The sequence below is a fragment of the Symsagittifera roscoffensis genome, chromosome 2, assembly GCF_963678635.1.
Source record: "Symsagittifera roscoffensis chromosome 2, txSymRosc1.1, whole genome shotgun sequence".
Taxonomy (NCBI): Eukaryota; Metazoa; Xenacoelomorpha; order Acoela; family Convolutidae; genus Symsagittifera; species Symsagittifera roscoffensis.
In genome coordinates, this window is record NC_087063.1 from 11,745,131 (window position 1) to 11,765,448 (window position 20,318).

At 39.0% G+C, this 20,318-nt stretch overlaps 2 protein-coding genes across 10 annotated transcripts in view; both read left to right on the forward strand.

Moving 5' to 3' along the window:
- LOC134839691 (alpha-mannosidase 2-like) overlaps positions 1-16,751 on the forward strand; it is a 37,086-nt gene extending 20,335 nt beyond the window's left edge. The window contains exons 9-14 of the mRNA XM_063855313.1: positions 1,931-2,212; positions 4,252-4,470; positions 10,836-10,901; positions 15,069-15,213; positions 15,949-16,214; positions 16,530-16,751. Of these exons, the coding sequence (XP_063711383.1) occupies positions 1,931-2,212; positions 4,252-4,470; positions 10,836-10,901; positions 15,069-15,213; positions 15,949-16,214; positions 16,530-16,751 (1,200 nt within the window). The remainder of the gene's footprint in view (positions 1-1,930; positions 2,213-4,251; positions 4,471-10,835; positions 10,902-15,068; positions 15,214-15,948; positions 16,215-16,529) is intronic.
- LOC134840715 (dynein axonemal heavy chain 2-like) overlaps positions 1-20,318 on the forward strand; it is a 446,672-nt gene that overhangs the window by 52,917 nt on the left and 373,437 nt on the right. The window lies entirely within an intron of this gene.

Below are 20,318 nucleotides of genomic sequence, written 5' to 3' on the forward strand. Positions count from 1 at the left end.
TATTCTTTTGAGCAAGTATTTCTAATTCTTTATCCAGTTCTTCGATAAACTTATTTTTATCATAACGAGGTGGTATGTAGGCTACAATTAGTATAATTTTATTGCCTCCAATTTCGGCCAGTATTGCCACAGACTCAGGTAAGCTACATTCAAACCTATCAATTAGATTAACTTTTTCATCGAGTTGAATCATGGTCCCGCCGCCTCTTGTGTTTCTACTATTAGATATTACGGTTTGGAAGCCTTTGATTTTATACATATTAATATTATCGTTTTCATTTAACCACGTTTCAGTTAGGAAAAGAATATTAATAGGAGACTCGAGACTACTTATAAGTGCTTCTAAATCATCCTGGTGTTTTTTAATAGATCGAACATTAGATAATAGAAAATTAACATTGATACTAGCACCACTGAGTTCATATTTCCTGTTTTCAAGGATCGCTTTGTCCATTTGAATTCCCGAAAACACAGTTAAAGCACTTTAACACGTTATCTATGCTGTAATCCAGAAAGTCGCCGCCCTCCCAAAGTCCATTGATCTTATAGATTCTTTGATCTTCCTTCCAGATAAAATATATAGTCCCTTCTCGTGTCCATGTTGATTGAATCCTTTCGTCTGTTTTCATAATACGTAAAAAGTTAACCCGCGCTGTGCTTAAATCTTCGAATATCTTTTCATCACCAAATCCATTAATTTGAGATAAAGTTCGTTTTTTGCGAAGAAGGTCAATCTTTTTGATTCGCCGCGAAAATCTGACAATCACAGGCTTGTCTCTGCCGGATCTGGTTGGCAGCCTGTGTGCAATGGAAATATCGGTATGGGTTATCTTTGCGTCAATTGCGTCTCCAACACTTATTACTTTATTGATTGTTGTTTCCACTTGTTCTCGTTTTCCATCATTACTCAAGGTTTCTGACAGGCCTATGATCTTCACGTTATCTCTACGATTGTAGCTTTCTAATAGTTCCGCTTCTGATAGGGTTCTCAAAGCTTCTCTCTTTTCCAGCTTGGAAATCTCTTCTTTCGTCCATAACATCATTTCGTTTTTCAAGTTAGATAAGGCTGTTCCAATCGCCGTCTCAACAACGCTCTTGATTTGTTCTTTTATGTTTTCGATCATCTTCGGCATTAACAAATTAACTGACTTAGTAATTGCATCTTCCACTTGCTCCGAAATGTCTAGTTGTCCTGCACCATTATCTTCTACGCAGGGACTGAGTTCAATAAAGGGTCTCTTGTTCGTTGAGCTGCAAATTGGTGTCTGACCATGATATTTTAGCGTGGACATTTCGTCTTGAGGACCATCAACATCAACAGTTTTCATCTCCGTCTCTGAAACTATTTAATAAGTTTATCACAACAATTAGGCTAATTATGTTTTTTTTTGCAGTTTTTCATTAATTTTGTAGACTGAATAGGTTTTTCCGAAGTTTTTTCACGGTCAAATTTTTAATTAAGCTGTTTGACTTCTGAGTTCATCCTGAGTTTAATTTAAATTCTTTTGTAAGGCATGTCAAACTGTCCAATATAAAAAATAATCTAAATATTGCGAGAAAAAAATAAATAGCCTTAAGCGTTTAAGGAGAGTTTCACTGTTGAGCAAAAAAATCCCGACTGATTAAGATTTTTTTGAACTGGTTTAGTTTCCAAAACATTGTTAACTATACAAGATTCTTGAAGTTCAAAGAAGTGTAAGGTGATAATAGTTTTTTTTGCTCGAAAGTTTGTAGTTTCCATGAATTCATTGAAGCTTTTCCAACTGTCTGTTGGCTAGGTTTCGAGTTTGTGAATTGACGCTCTTGTTAAATGTAGGGTTACTGCTAATGTTGATAACCGAATAATCTTCTATATTGTTTTCAATTTTGCATTTTGGTCGAGCACTTAACTGGATAGGGAGGGTTTGACTTATCTGACTCAATTATTCAGGTTCTCTGTAGCAAAGGAAATCCAGTGGCATCTCAAGTGTCTCCCGAATGGAGCAACAAGAATCTGTCCCTAACTATGGAACCGAACACTTTCGATCTATGGTTCACAGTCGACATGGATCCTCTTTCGGTGTCTACATACTACTTGAAGCGAAGCAATACTACAAAAACCAGTTCAATATCAATGACCAGAATTTTCACATTTAGTGCCACCGAGAAAATTGATAGAAGTTTCCCAAATAATGGATTCCTAATAGTTGAAGCAGATCCGAAACCATTTGAGGTAACTCGATTCATGAAAATGTTTGATTTATCATAAAATCGTAGCCACGATGGTAACTTTACCCAACCTTTCTCCCCAACAGTAATTGTTTCTAGTGCGTAGGAATTATGAACCCACTATATCTGCAAAGTTTTTGACTCCGCTATCTAACATCCGTAAAGCTTGCGTCGATCGTCATCGGTTCGAGCTTTATTTGATAAAAATGTTAATTGCCCTGAAATTTTTTAAATCGATGTTATTAAGAGTCATGCACGTAACGAATGCTCGTATATAGGTATTGGTGTTTTTTTCGTTTTTTTCAGGAAAAGTCTTAAAATTTGTTCGCGCTGAAACTTGATTTTTCGGGGTTTGATTTCTGGAGTTGACTTCTTATCCATTGTTAAAAGGAAGGCAAACTCTACTATCAAACAGAAAAAATGTGAAGGTCACGACAAACGTGATCGACTTCTAATTTCAAAATGGAATTTAATTATCAGATTTCCCGGCGAAATAAAAACTTTACCTGGTTGATCCAGTGTTTTCAAATTGGGTTAATTTGATTTTTAAAATGCCATTCAAAAATTGTTTTAGAAATTCCAAGAGCTGGCCATTTATTTTTTCTTGGGAAATTCGAAAGTTGACGTTTTTCAAAAAACCAGCCAGCTTGTTTTTCTATTTTCTGGCGTTCATGACTCTTTTCCAACCGTCTGTGTTGGCGATATTTTTTCTGTAAATATTCTTCATGCCGGAAAAATTGGAGCAATATTTGGAACTTTTTCAGGCTTCAAAAGACAGAGCAGAAAAGTAAGTATGCGGTGGTATGTTGCTGTGTTAGTTATGAACTTCCGACTGTAAGTAAAAATATAATTCTTTCAACATGGTCATCGTCTATTCTGGCTGGATTATTAATTGAAGTATAATATTTGTAGTAAAAAAAATTATTTTCCCTGATTAGTAAGTATCGAACGAGTTTAAGGTTTTTCAGCTCAATTCATGAAATCTAATCCAACTGTGGCGTAGACAGGGTTGCATTAATAACATTCCTTACTAGTAAATGACATTTTTGTCGTTATAAACGTTATTAACTGTTGACAACAGTAAAAATTTGAAAACTTTTAGCAGTGTGCCAAACAATGAATTATAATCAATCAGATTCACTACACGAAGACAGTTTCCTGACTTTTTGAGTAAAGGTGGTTTCTCAGGTACGAGTAGACAAATCCCATCGTAGAAAACGATCTGTCTAGAGTGGCCCTTTCTACCCGGTGTGAGTTTTTTGCTATTCAGAATAAATTACCGCTAGTTATGTGGTCAAGAAGAATCCCTCTCAATCTATTTTTGCATTTTTTTTTTGCTGTTCGAAGTTGATTTTTTTCATCTCGGGTTTTTTTTTTACTTCAGAGTATTGATAAATGGAAGATAACGCTCTCCAATAGGCTCAAATCTAACATTTTTTCGAGGAGGGGTATTTTCAAAGTTTTGTCAACCCTCTTTACGGGCGACCAAATTGATTTTCCCAGCTCTTCGAAAAGAAAACTAACGCCCTAATTAGGTAAATTTTTTTTTGCGCTGGAGGCAAATTTAAGAAAAACCCAAGCCCTAACCATTCTCTGCCTCCCCCATTCCCCTTAAAAATAGAGTATTTTGGTGTCGAAAAATTTTATTGTCCTGCCAAAATTAGATGTCATTGAAATTACCAAAGGGGGCCCAGATCAGACATTGTATGCATGCAGTTTTCCAATTTTATGAAAAGTTTTTTTTCGACACTTCATTTGATTTTTTCTTAGTGTTTTTTGCAAATCGATGAACATCACAGTGTCCCTTGCTTTTCAATTCTCCTGAAGTTAAATTGTTTTTGGAGTTTTTATCAAAATTTATTACATTTTCTGCATGTTTCTCAATTTTCTTCATTTTTTTTAAAAAAGGAGGTTGAGCGTTTTAAATATGCGGTTTTTGGTCTGATTTTGCGTTTTTCTGTAGTGGCTCTCATGGATTGACTATTCGATGGCAAGTTAGTCTAAGATAAATTTTGTATTGTATTCTAAGAATCCTGTTTTTAGCTTTCGAACTACCTTTATAACCTGTCATTCGGCGAGAATGGCCTGCTCAAGTCGATTCAAGACCGAAACACTCTACGATCTACTCGAATCGAATTGTCTTTTGTGGGCTATGGAGTGGACAGGGGAGGCTCCTACCTGTTCTACCCCAAAGACGAGGGCCAGCAAGTGCCATCTTTGCGCCCTCCTGTTGTAGTTGAGAAGGGACAGCTGTTCAGTCGTGTCACTGTTTTGTTGGACAATGTCGTGCACTCTATCAAACTACACAATTCACCTGGTGAGTCACATTGGTAAATTTATTGGCCTTCTGATTTCAAGGTCGTTTTTAATAATTTTTTCAGGTATTGATTGATGAGATTCCACATCCTAGATGCCCAGATCCATGCCTACAGCCTTTTAAAAAAAGGTTAAATGTGCACTGATGGATAATGCAGACGGTTGATGTGACCTTTTTTGCATGCTTCTAGACCAGTTTTGGTTTAACTAGACTAGATGGTTTTGTGTACAGTCGAATCAGATATCAGCCTTTTCATTAGTAGATCGGTTTAAAAAGATAAATCTCGAAGGTGTCTTATCAGTATCAATGTTAAGTGTCAGTGTACGTGGTTGTTTTTTTTTTGTTTTTTTTTTTTAGTTTTTTTTGCAAAGACAAAATCTTAAATTTGATCACGCTCAAATTTGATTTCTCTGAAAGTTCACATCAAATTAATTTGACTAAAAGAAGGCAAACTTCGTTTTCCAATTACAAAAGTGCAAATGGCGCGAAAAAACGTGAACTACTTTTAGTTTCAGATAAATTTCTGTCAATTTTGTTTCGTTTTCTTTGTTCTTTTCCACTTGGTCATTTTTTTCTGTTTCTTAGCGTGCTGAATCTTTTCCAACTGTCTGTCGGATATTTTTTTTAGAGTTTTCAGTGGAATGCAATCTTGCTTTTTATTCCAGCTTTCTCAATATGGGTTATTTGTATTCAAAAAATTTCCTTTCTTTTCATATGCGCTCCTTATTACAAAAGCGCAGCGTAATGTTTTTTTTTCAACATAAGCTGCAAATAAAAATGCTACTCATGATAAGTATGTGTTGGTCTGTGACCAATTAAGCTTCTGAAGCAGACCAGCTGCTCTTTAAGCTGTTAACTTCCGGGTGTTGTTCATCTTGCGGAAAGGTGTTGTTGGAAAATTGCTTGTATTGGTGTGAGTCTGTGTGCGTATGTGTCTGTTGATTGTTGTAGAGTGTCTCGGATTAGTTCTTGTATCTTGGGGTTTGTCTGTGCAGCTCTTTTGAGGTAATTTGAGTTTAGTCTTGTTAGTTCTTCTTGAATCGTCTTCATCCTGGTGATTTTATGTACTTCGTCTGTTGGTGTTGTTACTGGTAGATGGTAGGCTATTTTTAGTGCTCTGTTCTGTAATCTTTGTAAGTGCCTTGTAGATGCGTTTGCCCACGAAGGTGATGCGTATGTGAATACTGGTAGAATTGTTGATTGGTACAAAAACTTTAAGACTTTGGATTTGATGCCTTTGGCTCGTAGTACTAGTAGAAAATTGATTTTCCTTGTCGATTTGTCTTCAATTCTTTGTAGATAGTCTTTCCATGTCAGGTTGTCATTTAATGTAATTCCCAGAAATTTAGTGGTTGTTGGTGGTTCGATCTCTTCGTTCTGTAGCATTAATTTGCAGTCATTCTTCTTGTGTCTTGTAAAAAGTATAAAGTTCGTCTTCTCCGGGTTCACGTCTATCTTCCATTTCTGGCACCATGCTTCAAGTTTGTTTAGGCCACCTTGTAGTCTGTGTGTTGCTTTCTTGCTTGTATTTGAACTTGTGTAAATTGCTATGTCGTCGGCATATCGTGATATTGTTGTTAGACCTGCATCTGGTTTGCTTACATAGATGTTGAAAAGAATTGGACTGATTACACTTCCTTGTGGTACTCCTGCACTGGGTGTGAAACTGTCGGCTTTGGCTTGGTGGTATACTACTGTTAACTCTCGGTCTGTCAGAAAACTCTTGGTCCATTTTACAATCCATTTCGGTCAGTTGATTTCTAGTAGTCTGTAGTATAAGCCTTCGTGCCAGACAGAGTCAAAAGCTCGTTGCACGTCCAGAAATGCTGCTGCAACGGGTTGCTTCCAGTTACTCTCATTATAGATCGTCTCTGTTAGACAGAGTAAATTGTCGGTGGTGCATCGTTCGCTTCGGTATGCACTTTGAAAGTGTCCGAAGATGTCGTGATCTTCGCAGTGTACTAGCAGCTGCTCTTTGACAAAACACTCGCAGATCTTCCCGATACAGCTTGTAAGTGAGAGTGGTCTATAGTTCTTGGGATCTTTGTGGTCTTTCTCGGGTTTTGGTAACATTGATACTGTCGCTTGTTTCCAGCCTAGAGGAACGTAGCCACTTCTCAGCGATTGTACTATGATTTGTCTTAGTACTTCTAGTACGTTGTTGGGCAGGTTTTTCATCGCTTTGTAGCTAACTTTGTCTTGTCCTGGGTCAGTGTTCTTTCTGTGCTTGATCACGTCTTTGAGTTGCTTTAAGCTAATCTCTGTTTGTGCAAAACCTGTCTGCTCCAGTTGAAAATCTTGGATTTTCGCCTGGGACACCTTGTCATGTACTTCCTGTTCATGCGTTAGAGCTGCCTGAGAGTTTGTTAAATTTGTCGTCATGTTTGCTGTGAGCATCTTAGCGAAGTAGTTCGCAGCGTCTTGATTTGTCATTTTCAGTTTACTCGTTCGTTTAGGTCTTGTGCCTGTGAGCTTTTTTACTGCTTTCCAGAAATTCTGTTGTGTTGGTCCTTTGTTCATTTCACTGAGTAGTTTGAGTTGGTCTTCTCCTTCTACTGTCTGTTTTAGCTGTCTGATGTCTTTCTTTGTTTTGTTTAGCTTTGTACACAGGTCTTTGTAGTCACTGGTGTCTTGTTGGTCATATCGTCTAATCTTTTGTTTTTGTCGTTCAAGTTTGTGATTGTTTCTGACTAGTTCGACTAGTTGTGGGGTCGTGAATTGGTGCTTGTGTTCTTTTAGGCTGCCTTGGTAGCACTTGTCAATGTGTTTGGCTATCTGGTCAGCGTCTCGAGCTAGACCTTCGTCAGTTTTGATTGAGTCAGGGTTGAACTTGTAGTTCGTTACTGTGCCTCTGAATTTTCGCCAGTTTGGTTTTGTGCATGTTCTCTTTGGAACAGTTAGTTCGTACTCTGCAATTGTCATGTAGTGATCGCTTGGTGTTGTGTCTGACACTTCAAAGTTCGTGCATAGGCAAGCCATTTTTGGTGATGCAAAGTGTAAGTCTAGGTCTGAGTAACTTTGGTGTGTTGGTTCGGAACCGTTCAAGATGAAGTAGTTGTGCATGAGAGCGTCTACAACTCTTCCGTTGCTGTTGGTTGCTCTTGCTTTTGGGTTGACAGATTTGATCTGTGCGTTGAAGTCTCCAACGATGATGTGTTTTGGATCTTTTCCATTGAAAGTCACGTTCTCTATCTCTGCGTTTGGGCTAAGGTAAACACTTGTTACAGTGATACCCATTGTGTTGATCTTGATCGTCTCGCATACTTTTCTGCATTCTCTGTGGTTTTGGTTTATGTGTTGTGCTTGTTCCAGTACTTGGTACTGTATGTTGTCTCTGATGTAAATTGCCGAGCCTGTGACACTGTCACAGATTGCTGCTGCAAGGTTAAAGTTTTGTAGTTTTGGTGGATATTTGGTTTTTGTTTCGTTGAAGCAGACTATAGTGATGTTGTGTTTCGCTAGAAGATCTTGGATCTCCAGTTTGTGCTTGTTTATACTTCTGCAGTTGAGTTGTGCTATCTTGAGTCTATTGATTTTGGTTTATTGTTGTTGTTTTGATTTCGGGAGTTACTATGTCTGCTGCTGCTTGCTTCTCTGTGTGTTTTTGTATTTTTTTTTTGCTTTGATATTTGATGTTAACAGTTCAGTGAAATCTATTTTCTCGAATTGAGTTTTAACTGCATGGCTGACTGTTTCGTTAATTTTCTCACATGATTTAGCGACGGCTTTCGTGATTGCATCGGTTATCTTTTCGTCCATGGCTTTCTGCACTGCTTTTTCGACTTGATCGGCTATTGTAGTTTCAACAGTTTCTTTAATGAACTGCTGTATGTCCTCTTTGCTCATGGTTGGTTGTGTTTTGGTTGTGGTTTGACTACGGTTGTGGTTGGTTGTGGTTTGACTACTTGAGCGTAGCTTTGCACTTTTGGTTGTGCTTTTTGGGCTTCGACTTGAGCTGTCTTGTAAACCGGGCAGCCTTTGTACTGCGCCGGGTGTTCGCCTCTGCAGTTGATGCATTTAACTTGCTGCTTTGGATTTTTGCAGTCTCTGACTGCGTGGTTGTCGCCACATCTGAGGCATCGTTGCTGTTTCGGACAGTTAATGGCCATGTGGCCGAAATTTTGGCATTTGTAACACTGTGTTACTCGTGGTTCTGTTTTGGATGCTTCGCATCGTTTCAGTTCGTTGCAGATGTAGACCCCATTGTCGATTGCCTTTCTGCAGGCGAGGTCATCATCTGTGAAAACTCTGATGAGTTGTGTTGGCTTGTCTAGGCTTCTGCTTTGGATTCGGAAGAGCTTTGCTACCTTGATGTTGTTGATCTCCTCAAGTTCAGATTGGATGTCAGCTTCGCTGAGTTGTTCACTGACTCTTGAGATAACAAAGCTGGAAGTTTGTTTCTTCTTGGGTTGGTTTGTCTTGTGTTGTCTGCCTCCGATTTTTACTTCTGTGTCGGGAAACAGGACTTCGAGGTTGGCTTGGGTGATAATTTGGGCAATTTGAGGCGATTCAGGCTTGATTGAATAGTCTAGGCCAGTCTTGAGGTCCCTGGTTTGACCAGGATATTGTACTTTAGTCAGGTTACGTATTGATTTGGTGAAAGTCACTCGGCTTGGAATTTTGTCTTTTGCGAAGCTTATGTAGATAATGTTCGTGATATTTAGTCTTTTGTTGCTTTGAGCTTGTGATTCTTCCGCTTTGCGCTTTCGATTAGTTGCTTGACTTTGCTCCATTGTCGGTTGCCTTTTAGGCGAAGCATCATCAAGATTTTCTTGCCAGTTTTCTGAATGCATTGTCGGTTGCCCTTTGGGCACATTCTTGAACTGCTTTCGTTTTACTGTGATGTAATCAGCATGTTGATCTTGGTTTGGTCCCATTGTCAGTTGCCTTTGAGGCGAGGCCTTTTCTTGATCATTGCTTGTTGGTGTCAGGCTTCCTTCGATTATTAACTCGGAATTAGATTCGTCATCGCTTTGGTCGTAGTTTTCGATTGCTGATGCCATTTGGGAGTTAAGGGATGATGGCATTGTGGGGGGGGGGGGGTTTCTTCGCTCACTATGTGAGCAGGCATGCTCCTTCTTGCACCCTCTTCGTCTAGTACTTTCTTCTTCTTGCACCCTCTTTGTCCTTCTGGGCACTTTCTTCTTCCCTCTAGGCTCTTTTTCGTCGGGTTACTCTTGGTAGCCCTTCTTCTTGCACCCTCTTCGTCCTTCTGGGCACTTTCTTCTTCACTCTAGACCCTCTTCCGTCGGGTTACTCTTGGTAGGTCCAACAATAACGACAGAGTAGAGGTTGTCCAAGTAAGCAATCGCAGACCCGGTCGCAACGTATCTCTGCCTCCTAGAATGCTAGCACTGCTTTCGCAATGTGTTGCTTAGACTAGGGTGTTATAGGGACCAACCAACTTCTAGATCTGCGGCCGTGACACTCTCTCCTGTCCGAGAGCCGGCACCAACACAGATATCTTGTTTTCTTGGAGGGACAAAAAGTCAATCAGGACTGCGACCGATCCAAGTCAGAACCCAGGTTGGCTGCGCACCGTTGGGTTTGCAAGTGCCGGTTTGGGACTTGGTTCCAATAGCACCTTTATACAGGCTTTATCGGCCGACTTATGACTCTTGAAAAAGAGTGCTTTCCTGGGGCAGTTGTGTGCACGGTGTAGTGAAGGCAGCGGAGAGAAGGCTCTTGTACATCCGATTGTTGAGTTGTAGATTGTCGTTGTCTGTTTTCCGTGTAGTTGCAAATAAAAATGCTACTCTTGGTGGCTTTTTTGAATCTGTAGGCTGCATTAGCATTATAATGCATGGGCTCTGACATTTGATTAGTAATAAGTGAACACAGTTGATACTGTTTTATTTCATCATTTGAACCGAAAAAAAAACATTAATAACAGTATAATCATTGAAATCTATTTTCAGCGAGATTTTGGAAATGCATAATTTATACACAATTTGGTGTTTTACATTCTTTCACACATCAAATAGTAAACTTGAAAGATATATTGAAGATTTTAGTTTTCTTTGGCAATCTATTTGCAAAAAAAATTATTGAAGATTTTGTGATCTAGTTGCACGGAAGCGGGCCAATCTTGTTTCGTCTTACAAATTCTGCTTTTTTTTCTAAAAATTTTTTTGATGTGTAATTTTGTTCAGGTCTAGATGGCCATAGTGTGCAGATATCAAACCTGGTTGACATCCGACTTCTGTCTAACAGAGAACTTGCCATGCGTATAGAGGCCGTGGACCTCTTAAAGTCCAGTGATGGTGTAAACATGAAGAGGACATTTTACACTGATTTGAATGGGTTCCAGATGCAAGCCAGACATTACAACCCCAAATTGCCTCTTCAGGCCAGCTTCTACCCCATGCCATCACAGGTGAGCGAAAGTTATGTGGCTTCCTCGATTAGCTTGGTCTGAGCATCAAGAATTTGCGGAGATTGGGGGCCAGCGTTGTGAGCAGTTTTTGCTTTGACACAGTAGCAGATACAAGACGCTCCCCCTATCAGGGATTTGACCCCCTGCCGACTCAAAGGGGCCCTCCCTTGTACTATTTTGACATATCCATTTTTGGCTGACAGACAAGTTTTTTTAAAATTTTTCTGATGCCAATATTTACTTTTGCCGCCTGCTTTTTTGGCCTGTTTTTTCAATTGCGTCGACCTTAAAAGAGCTCGAAAAAAAAATTTGCGCGTGCATCTGAGTCATTAGTGTGGGCTGTTTTTTGCCAAAACAAGAAGTATCTGCTATAAGGTAGAGTGGCCTTTAAATCGATTTAAAATTTCTCAATCATATTGATTAGAACTGTTATTGATTAGAATATGTTGGATTGGCACAAAGTTAAAATTGGCGCGTGTGTTTTGCAATTGAATACACTCGACAAGGTTTTTCTGGTATTGAGCTGGGAAACATCAGATGATCCTGGCAAAGTTAGCAAAAATGGAAATAAAAGAATTTAATATTTGAAAAAAAATCAATGTTTGTCCATTGTTTAAACAAGTGGTCTAGCTACATGTGATATCGCGAATACATTTTTTTCTAACCCAGCTTGCAAGTAAAGGTGATTATTTGATGGCACTTCGCTGCTCGTCGTTAGCATTTTAATAGCACCTGTTATATCTGCTTCATTATTAGCTGGTGTTTACCTATTGTCAAGCTACCTTCGCGCAGATGCGAAAACGTGTGAAAACGACTAATAATGTCCAGGTCGGCGGTTGGGTCCCGGTACATTGTAAACTTTTTCAAGTCTTATCCTATCTTTTTTGGTTAGTTCGTTTTTGCCTGTAAGAACTTTTTCGCCGTTTTCTCGTTTTTTTTTAATGGGAATCTTTGTTCCAAAAACGTGTCTGTCTATTGTTTGTCTGCTTCTGTTTTTCTCGGCTTAGTTTCCACTTAGTTTGCTGGCTTACAAGACTACAGTTGGTGCGACTTTTGCTGCATAGCATCGGGTATGCATATGTTGCTGCTTTATTGTTTACTAGTGTTGGTAAATTATCAAGGCCCGTTGAGCAGATGTGAGGACGTGAAGCTGCAAGTCTTCTGGCGACAGTTTCGAATCGGCCACAGCAACTTTCAATTTTCAAGGCTTATTTTTACTTTTTCTTTTGATAACACGTGCAATCAGCGTAGTGTTATAGTACGAACCTTCTTTTTTCTAACCGAACTCGCATTTAAAAGTGTTCATTGAAAGTGGAGAGTGTTAATTTGTTTGATGGCACTTGGTATAATCACGATCTAGCATTGGAAATATTTTAGCACCTGTTCTCCTCTTAATTATTGGCTAGTGTTTGTGATGTATTAAGCGTGCGGGGCTGAATGGTTAGTGCGTGAGAATCATAATCTATGGCTGGCAGTAGGTCGCTGATCGAATCCGAGACCTAGCCGAATTTTACTAGTTCGAGGCTTATTTCTAATTTTTCTTAATTTTTATAGAGCTGCTTTTTGTCGTGTTCTCTCCTGTGTATGCGAAGCGAACCATTACCTCTGTGTTCATTTTGGTTCTTTTCCATAGCCCCTTCAGTCTAGAACTAAAAATATTAGCTCGGCGTTTTTCAATTCGTTTTCAAAAATTGTATTGCTTTCATTTGTTAGTGCATTCATACAAAATGAATACATGTTTTGTTAGCTACGATATTAGCGCTGAACATAGTTACTAGTTATGCATAAATAGTTAATGATGCACATGGTATTTGATAATGAGGCTCTTTTTCCTTCCCCCCGCCAGCGAATTTTTACTAGTAAAATTTTTTTCACCATCGGATTGTTAGAAAAATTGGTATGCCTACTAATTAGGCTATGAAAAACATTTCTGGTCTTCATACTTAACCTTCTAAAACCCCTCGTTACGACATAATTGATTCGTAAATGAGGTGGGGGGAAGAGCCGATAATAATGCACATGTTATTTCACTGTGCAAATTTCTTTGTTAAGTCGGAATTACTTGCTGTAGGGGCTATAGATAATTGTAACGGCTATAATGGGAAAAGCCTTTAATTGTGTCCCAAATTGGTTTGATTTTATCAAAAAGTGTTCATTTTAATTTGTTCTAGTATTTCGAAGAGCTATTGAAAAGTTGCTATTTTTCAGAAAACAACTCAGTATGTTTTTTTTGTACGTGCGTTCCTTGGCTCTTTTTCAACTGTCTATTGGCTATTTTTACACAAGCAAAGCTTGTTTTATAGTGCGAACTCGCTTTTATTCCAACCTAAGTCGCAAATATTGCTGCGACGCAAGTATTGTTGCGACAAAATGTGTTCATTTTGAAAGTGCTCATTTTGATCAATAACTAGCTATTAAATACAGCCAATGCTGAGGATATTAACACAGATTCTTACATAACAAATTCCTCTTTGATTATGAAAATGTATGGCATCGAGTTTTGTTATTATTTTTTTTTAGAGACGCTTTGGAAAATTGTTTTTCTCAAAAATTACTCTGCCAATTTTCAAAAGAGTGGCAGCAATGGGAAGCGCGGCCACTCACCTATGTGCCTGCTTGCTCCCCTATCTTCTTTTTTTTACCTTACCCCACTTTCTACAGTCTTCGAAAAAGTGTTTGGGGGGAATTTTTGACTCAATTTTTTTTGGGTTTTATACATTTTCTCGAAAACTACTCATGCAGTTTTGCTATTTTGGGTTAATGGAGAGAACAGGCTGGTGGTTAAAGCTCCCCTGCATAAGTAACTCAGCCCAAAACTTTTTTACACAAAAAATTATGGCCCTCAAATTAGTCAATTTTTCCATTTTTTTAAACCATTTTTCGAAAGTTTTAGACTATTCTCAAAAACTACCCTCATAAATCTGAGATTTTAGTTTCAATCAAACGGACGGATTGTGGGCAGCTCCCCTGCATGAGTTTACTCTCAAATTCTTTGAGACAAAAAGCTATGACCCTCAGAAAAGTCAAATTTACGAATTGTTGACCGTTTTTTGAAACTTTTCGATTTTTCTCAAAAACTACCCTCCCGCATCTGAGATATTGGTTGCTGTGTGAATAACGGGTTGTGGGAAGCTCCAGTTCATAAGCGGTTCTGCCTTTTTTTATGCAAATAGTTATGACCCTGGAAAACTCAAAATTTTTAAGCAGTTTTACAAAAGTCAAAAATTTGTTTTTCTACTAATTGTCTTGAAAACTACCATCGCAAACCTGAGTTTTTAGGTTCAATGAATAGATGAAATTGACGAAGGGTTGAGCGAAGCTCGTCTGTGCAACCGCTCACGTTAATTTTTTGCCCTTAAAAAGTAATGGCCTTCAGAAAAGTCAATGTTTTAATTTCTCGTCCGTTTATTTTAACTTTTGACTTCTCGAAAAAATCTTAATCTGATATCAAAGATTTAATCAAGGCAACAGGTTGTAAGAAGCCTCCGTGCTTAAATTGCTGCGCATTAAAGCTTGAACTAGAAGCATGTTTCTGGGAAAATTCCAAAATTACAAATTTCACTCATTTCTCAATAGAGGAACAACCAAGGTTTTGGGTGAAACCCAATGCTTTATTTTTTTCAAATTACTACTTCATCCGGCATCAGTACAACAACACAAAAAATATCAAACAGGGGTACCTCAAGCTTCAGCTGGGCCTCTATTAGCACTTTAGTTTTCAGGTATCATCGATCTATAGCGTAAAGGTAGGGAAGGAGACCCGCAACAAAATAAGAGGATTCGAACCTGGCCAGGGTCCGATGTTTTTAATGTTTTTAACTTTTTCGTTTACTAGTTAAAATGCGTTTGCTCTATAAATTGAGCCATGTTAGTTAGTAAGTTTTCTTTTGCAAATTGACTGGTACTGCTAACGCGTCATAATTGGCTTGCGTCACTTAGCAATTATGTAGACTCATAATTGGCGTGCGTCCCTCTAGAAATTTTGTAGACTCAAAGTTTTACTCATTCAGTTTTTCCCAGTAGCGTTATCGGTCATATTTTTGCTTTTGTATGCGAAGTGCAACTTCTCCTCTGTGTGTTAATACTCCGTCGCTGAGTTCAGTTGAGTTTTGCAAAATTACGCTATCGAGTTGATGTTTGAGACTATAAGATGTAAATTGTTCACAGATGATAATCAACAGCCATAGTGGACTCCTCAGGCTCTCTCTGCACTCAGCACAGGCCAATGGGGTGGGCATGACTTCATCAGGTCAAGTGGACATTGTACTCGACAGAAGACTCATGCAGGATGACTTGCGGGGACTAGGGCAGGGTTAGAAATTAAGTTATTCTTGGTGATGGCCTTAGTGGGAGGGGGTGGGGTGGGGGAATGGTGGTTGTTGTGGGTGGGGGTGAGGGGTTCATCTTGATGAGAAACTGAGTGATGATTCTTGCTTGTTTCTGAATGTATCATAGTGAGAATACTTGAGTGTGATAAGTTGAGAAGTTACTAAAAAAATTCAAGCCGGCTTCCAGCCTGTACATGTTAGTATTAGCTCGCTGTGATAACTTTAAACACATGTCTTTTGAAACCATGAATACAAATTGGTAGTACGCACCTTGAAACCATGAATACATATTGGTATAACGATCTTATAACTTTTGTTCCGACCATTTGAAAAATGGGGAGAAACTTTGTATTCGGGTGTGCTTTAATTTGTTTTCTTTTTTTTGTTTTTTCCTCGCCAAATAAGCTACCACAAATATTCATCGTAGTGAGTTGAGTGATATATCATATTAAAGCCCTTTTAGTCGTGATTCGAACGACTTCTAAAATTTTTTTAAAAAAAGTCCTCCAGTGTCGAGGAAAACCGGTTTGAAATTTTCGATTTTTTGTCTAATTTCAAGCGCGTAAAGCGAGCGAGCAGGCTTGTCTTTTTGTAATGGAAAACTTCCAAAAACTGCGCAAAAATGAAAAAAAAATTAAGTGGGGTTCGAACGCATGGCCCTTTTATAAAAGCCCAGCGCCTTTATTACTCAGACGTGTACATTTTAAAATGTATTTAAGGCGTAAAAGATAACAAATTGACCCCGAATGACTTCTGGATTATGCTGGAGACGTTTGATTCCACAGAAGCACAGCATTCCTCTGCAAATGTCGATGCCTCGGACTACACGATACATCCAACTGTTCTGTCCTTTCAGACTAACTTGGCCTTGAACAGCCCAATCATCCCTCTTGTGCATTTAGCCAACCAAAGTCATTCTTCCATTGCAGAAGTCTCATCAGCTAGAGGGTTCAAAGGTCAGCCGCATATGTTTCTACCGTGTGATGTACACTTGCTCAGCTTCCGAACGATGCGATTGGAACCAAGAAGGGCCTTAATTATTTTACAGCGTGGGGTAAGCAATTATCAAATTTACCACGAAATAAAACGGCCTTAATTTTGAATATAGCAGGCGGCTGTTTTTGTCGGCTAAGTAGTTTATTTTTGCCGTCTTTACAGTGATGTTATCTTAATTCATCCGATTTGCTTTGCTGGCAGTTTGTGTTCTGTATTTTAAGTTTGTGCTTGGCTCGACTTCTTTGGATCACTGTTTGATTTTTGAATATAGGTTTTTCACCGAGTTGTACTGTGAATTTTTTAGGGGCTGTCGTGCAAAAATGGATTCTCTGACTATCATCTGCCGACAAATTGCCTACACACGCATGGAATTATAGAACTATCTGCACTCTTCAAAGGGTCTTCCGGAAACTCACTTCAGTTCACAGAGTGTACTTTGAATGGGATCCATAAAAAGAAAAACGGCGCTGAACGCGCTGTGCATATTGATCCAATGAGTATCAAGACATATCAAGTAACAGTTTAAATCTTACAGAGTTTATTTTATTGGTGCTAGTTAGTGGGTGCACGGTTTCAATGGCGAAAATCTGACATGAAAAAACTGAGCTAGGAAGTGAACAAGAGCGGGCATTAACAATAAAGATTGTCTCAGAGGAAGAGTTGATCTATCATCCAAGATCTATAGAAAATTTTTTTGAAAAAAAAAAATCAAAAAAATACAAGTGTTAACTTTGTAGGTCTAGACCCCAGATTTCTGGAAATAGGCGCTAAATGACGCACATAATAGGCCCTTAAACTGAAGGTCAAAAAAATAAAGGGGGTCAGAGGGCTGGCTCAAGAGGCATAGCCATCTGACCTGTACCCATATCTCTACTCGAGTCCACGATTGTCATTAAAAATAAAACCAAGTGAACAACTTTTGATTTCGGCAAATTTGAAAAATCTCGGCACAACAATCGTGGATAATTATAACGGTGTTCTTTCTAATTAATCGAAGAATTCATTATATTCTAAGAATTCATCAGAATTCATCTTCTTGCTAAAAAATGATACTAAAACAGTAGATTGGAATGTTTAAGACTAACTTAAACTAAGACTAGTTTAAGACGCGATAGGTTAAGATCCCTACTATCAAGTAGCAGGCTTTTATCTAATACTAGAATAAAAGACTAAGAGGTAAAGTTACGCTAAGGTAATAGACAGAGTAAAAGGTTGAATGAAGAATTGGTTCAGTTAACAGAATTAGTTGCGTATTTCTTAAACGATAAATGACCAATATCAGTTCTACCAAAAGCCGTTGCGCTTTTGGCAGGCATCAATTAATAGACGTAAGCATGGTTAAATGGAAACTCAAAGGTTAAACGGTCACTACAATGATATCCCTTTTCACATTCCCCGCGAAAAATTAATTGAATTATATCATATACTTTTCAGCAGCAGTAAGATGTTCAAGCACAGGGATGAAATAACGGGGCAACGGAACGAAAAAAACCCCAAGTTGTCACCATGATGGGAGGAATGCTGTTCCTGACACTTAAATTCGATGAATAATAATAGGCTACATAAACTCGAAAGTTGCATGAATAGCAAGTAATATTTAGCAACAAAAGTAGAGTTAGCAACAAATGGTATAGTAGTAAGTAATCCGGATAAAGCGCTAACTTAGCCAATGAGATAGCTTTACAATGGTAAACAAAAGCTAAAGGCAAAAGAGAAAAAAAACTAAACGAGAAATTAACAAAAGAAAGTTTAAGTTTTTCTTTTTCAGAATTGAATGATCCACGATGAGCGAAGTCTAAGCGGCACCACGGGTTGAAGCTCAATTAGCCGTCCACCTCCTAAGCTCGTGGAGCGTCATAGGTCGGCCCAATAGGTCCATCGCGGAGATAATTGAAGTGGTATTAAGCCAATCGGAATTAAACACAATTGGTGTCATTGTAGCATCTGCCGGTTTGGAGGGTAGGCCCGATGGGTGAAACTTCGATTTATGAACATCCGGTCTAAATTGTACTTTCATGGGGGAGCCTATTGGAGAAAGCGACAATGATGGCTTTACGTATCCCGTTTAATCTGATCCACCTTCAGAGAGATTAACTAAGGTCGGGTGCCATGGGGAAGAGGTTGACGGAGAGGTTAAATCTACCAAGTCTATCTGGTGGCTTTCGAGTTCCATTATGATGCTCCAATCGATGAAGTATATGGTGGGGTTGAGACTCGGGTTGATTTATGTTCGCCTGGCCTGTCGCCCGCTGTTTCTACCAAGCTAGTGAACACTCTCTCTCCGAGTAGCATTGGCGGTTGTCTGGTTCAAATGGGTCTAGTTTTGTGGCGGGAATGTGTGTCTGGCAGTTTACTAGGCGGCAGTGATTTCATTGGCGAAGAGGCCTTCTTTATGGCCGTACCCGTTAATTTTGCGAGGTTCTTAGTTGTGGATGCCTCCTTTGGTTTTTTCTCTATATTTATCGTTGTGACAGGATATTTTGTCTGGTGATGATTGTTTGTATCGACTTCCTGATGGCTGTCTTAATGGATGAGTTGTGGGGTTGCGTGTTGGGCTGGATAGTTGTCTCCTGAGTCTAGGTCAATCACTGGATGATAAACTTCTTCCTCCTTTTCTAAGTTGGTTTCATCTTTTCTAGGCGTTTCTTGTTTAATTTCTATTTGTTCTTGTAACAACTTATCTTGTCGGTTTTCAGGGTTACTAAGAGTTTGTAGTTTTAGGTCTTTCAGTAGAAATAAGTCGCTGGCTTCATCTTCGAGCAGTATTTCGGCGGGTGGGTTCGTCGTTTTTGGTTCTGGCGTGATGTTTCTTAGACAGGTGGGCTTATCCGGCGGGCTTGCCTCATGTATATTTTCAGGACCAATGGGGTACCTTAGGCGTTTTTTCTCTTCCTCCTCCTCTCAGAAGTGTGTCTCTTGAGCTCTTCATTGCGGCGTTTCGTCTTGCAATGTCTAATTCTTCGAATTCGCTTCTAAATTTATTTTCTCTTGTGTCGACTTTGTACTCTTGAATCCAACGTTTCTCTGTGGTCTTGTGGTCTTCCTGAGTCCTTTGGTGGCATAGAACTTCACTAGAACTTCAGTAACTTCTTTCTAGGGCTAATCTTCTTCGGAACAGATGGCCTTTTCACGGCTAAATCAGATATACGTATTTGTTTTCCAATTTTTAGTGTTATTGTATGATCTAACTCCCTTACTATTTCCTCCTTAAATTCGCTATAGAATGGTTCGTTCTCATTTCTATCTTGTACTTTTCTATAGATAAGGATCTTACCCGACGGGTTACTCAGAACGGGATTTGCAGCGCCTAGAGGTTCTCTTTTCTCAGCGCGGGAGACGACCTTGACCGGGGAACCAGAGCTAGTGGGTACATATCTAACTGCATTAGGTATATCGTCCGATGAAGATGAATTGTTATCCAGGTCTTCATCTTCGATATCGTCCGGAGTATCCCAGTCATGTTTTCTGTCCCGGCACATTGGTTTTTGTCCTTTATATTTACATAACAAGGTTTTGTTTCAATCTAGGTTTCTTGACGACGGTATTTTGACTAAATTATGACAGACAGATTGTATTTGGTGATCTACCGAAGTGTGCCTCGAAAGGAGAGCAATTTAATGATTGTTTCGTTACCGTTCTTAAGCGTTTTATGATCTTAAGTAATGCGATTTCTAACGAGGGTTTTGGATTTTCTTGTGCCATGACCAAAAGTCGTTCTTTAATTGTTCTAATTAGTCGCTCGACCAGACCCGTAGCTCTATGGCCACCCACTGGGCTGAATATTACGTTGATATTTTGTTCTTGACAAAATTCTTGGACTTCTTTTGAGATAAAACCCGACCCTTGGTCCGTTCTAATCTTTCTTGGTATTCCGTGTAAAGCTATGCATTTTCTAAGTAAGTTTATGATTGATTTAGCCGATGTGCTGGATGTTATATATTTTTTGTGTATATATTTTTTGATCCCCATGTTAACAGTAGCAGACCGGCAAAATCCAATTCCATTTCTTGATTTGGTTCAACGACCGTTGGGAGTTTTCCGATTTTATCATTTTTTGACAGGCTTCAAATTTTTACATGCTTTCACACACGAT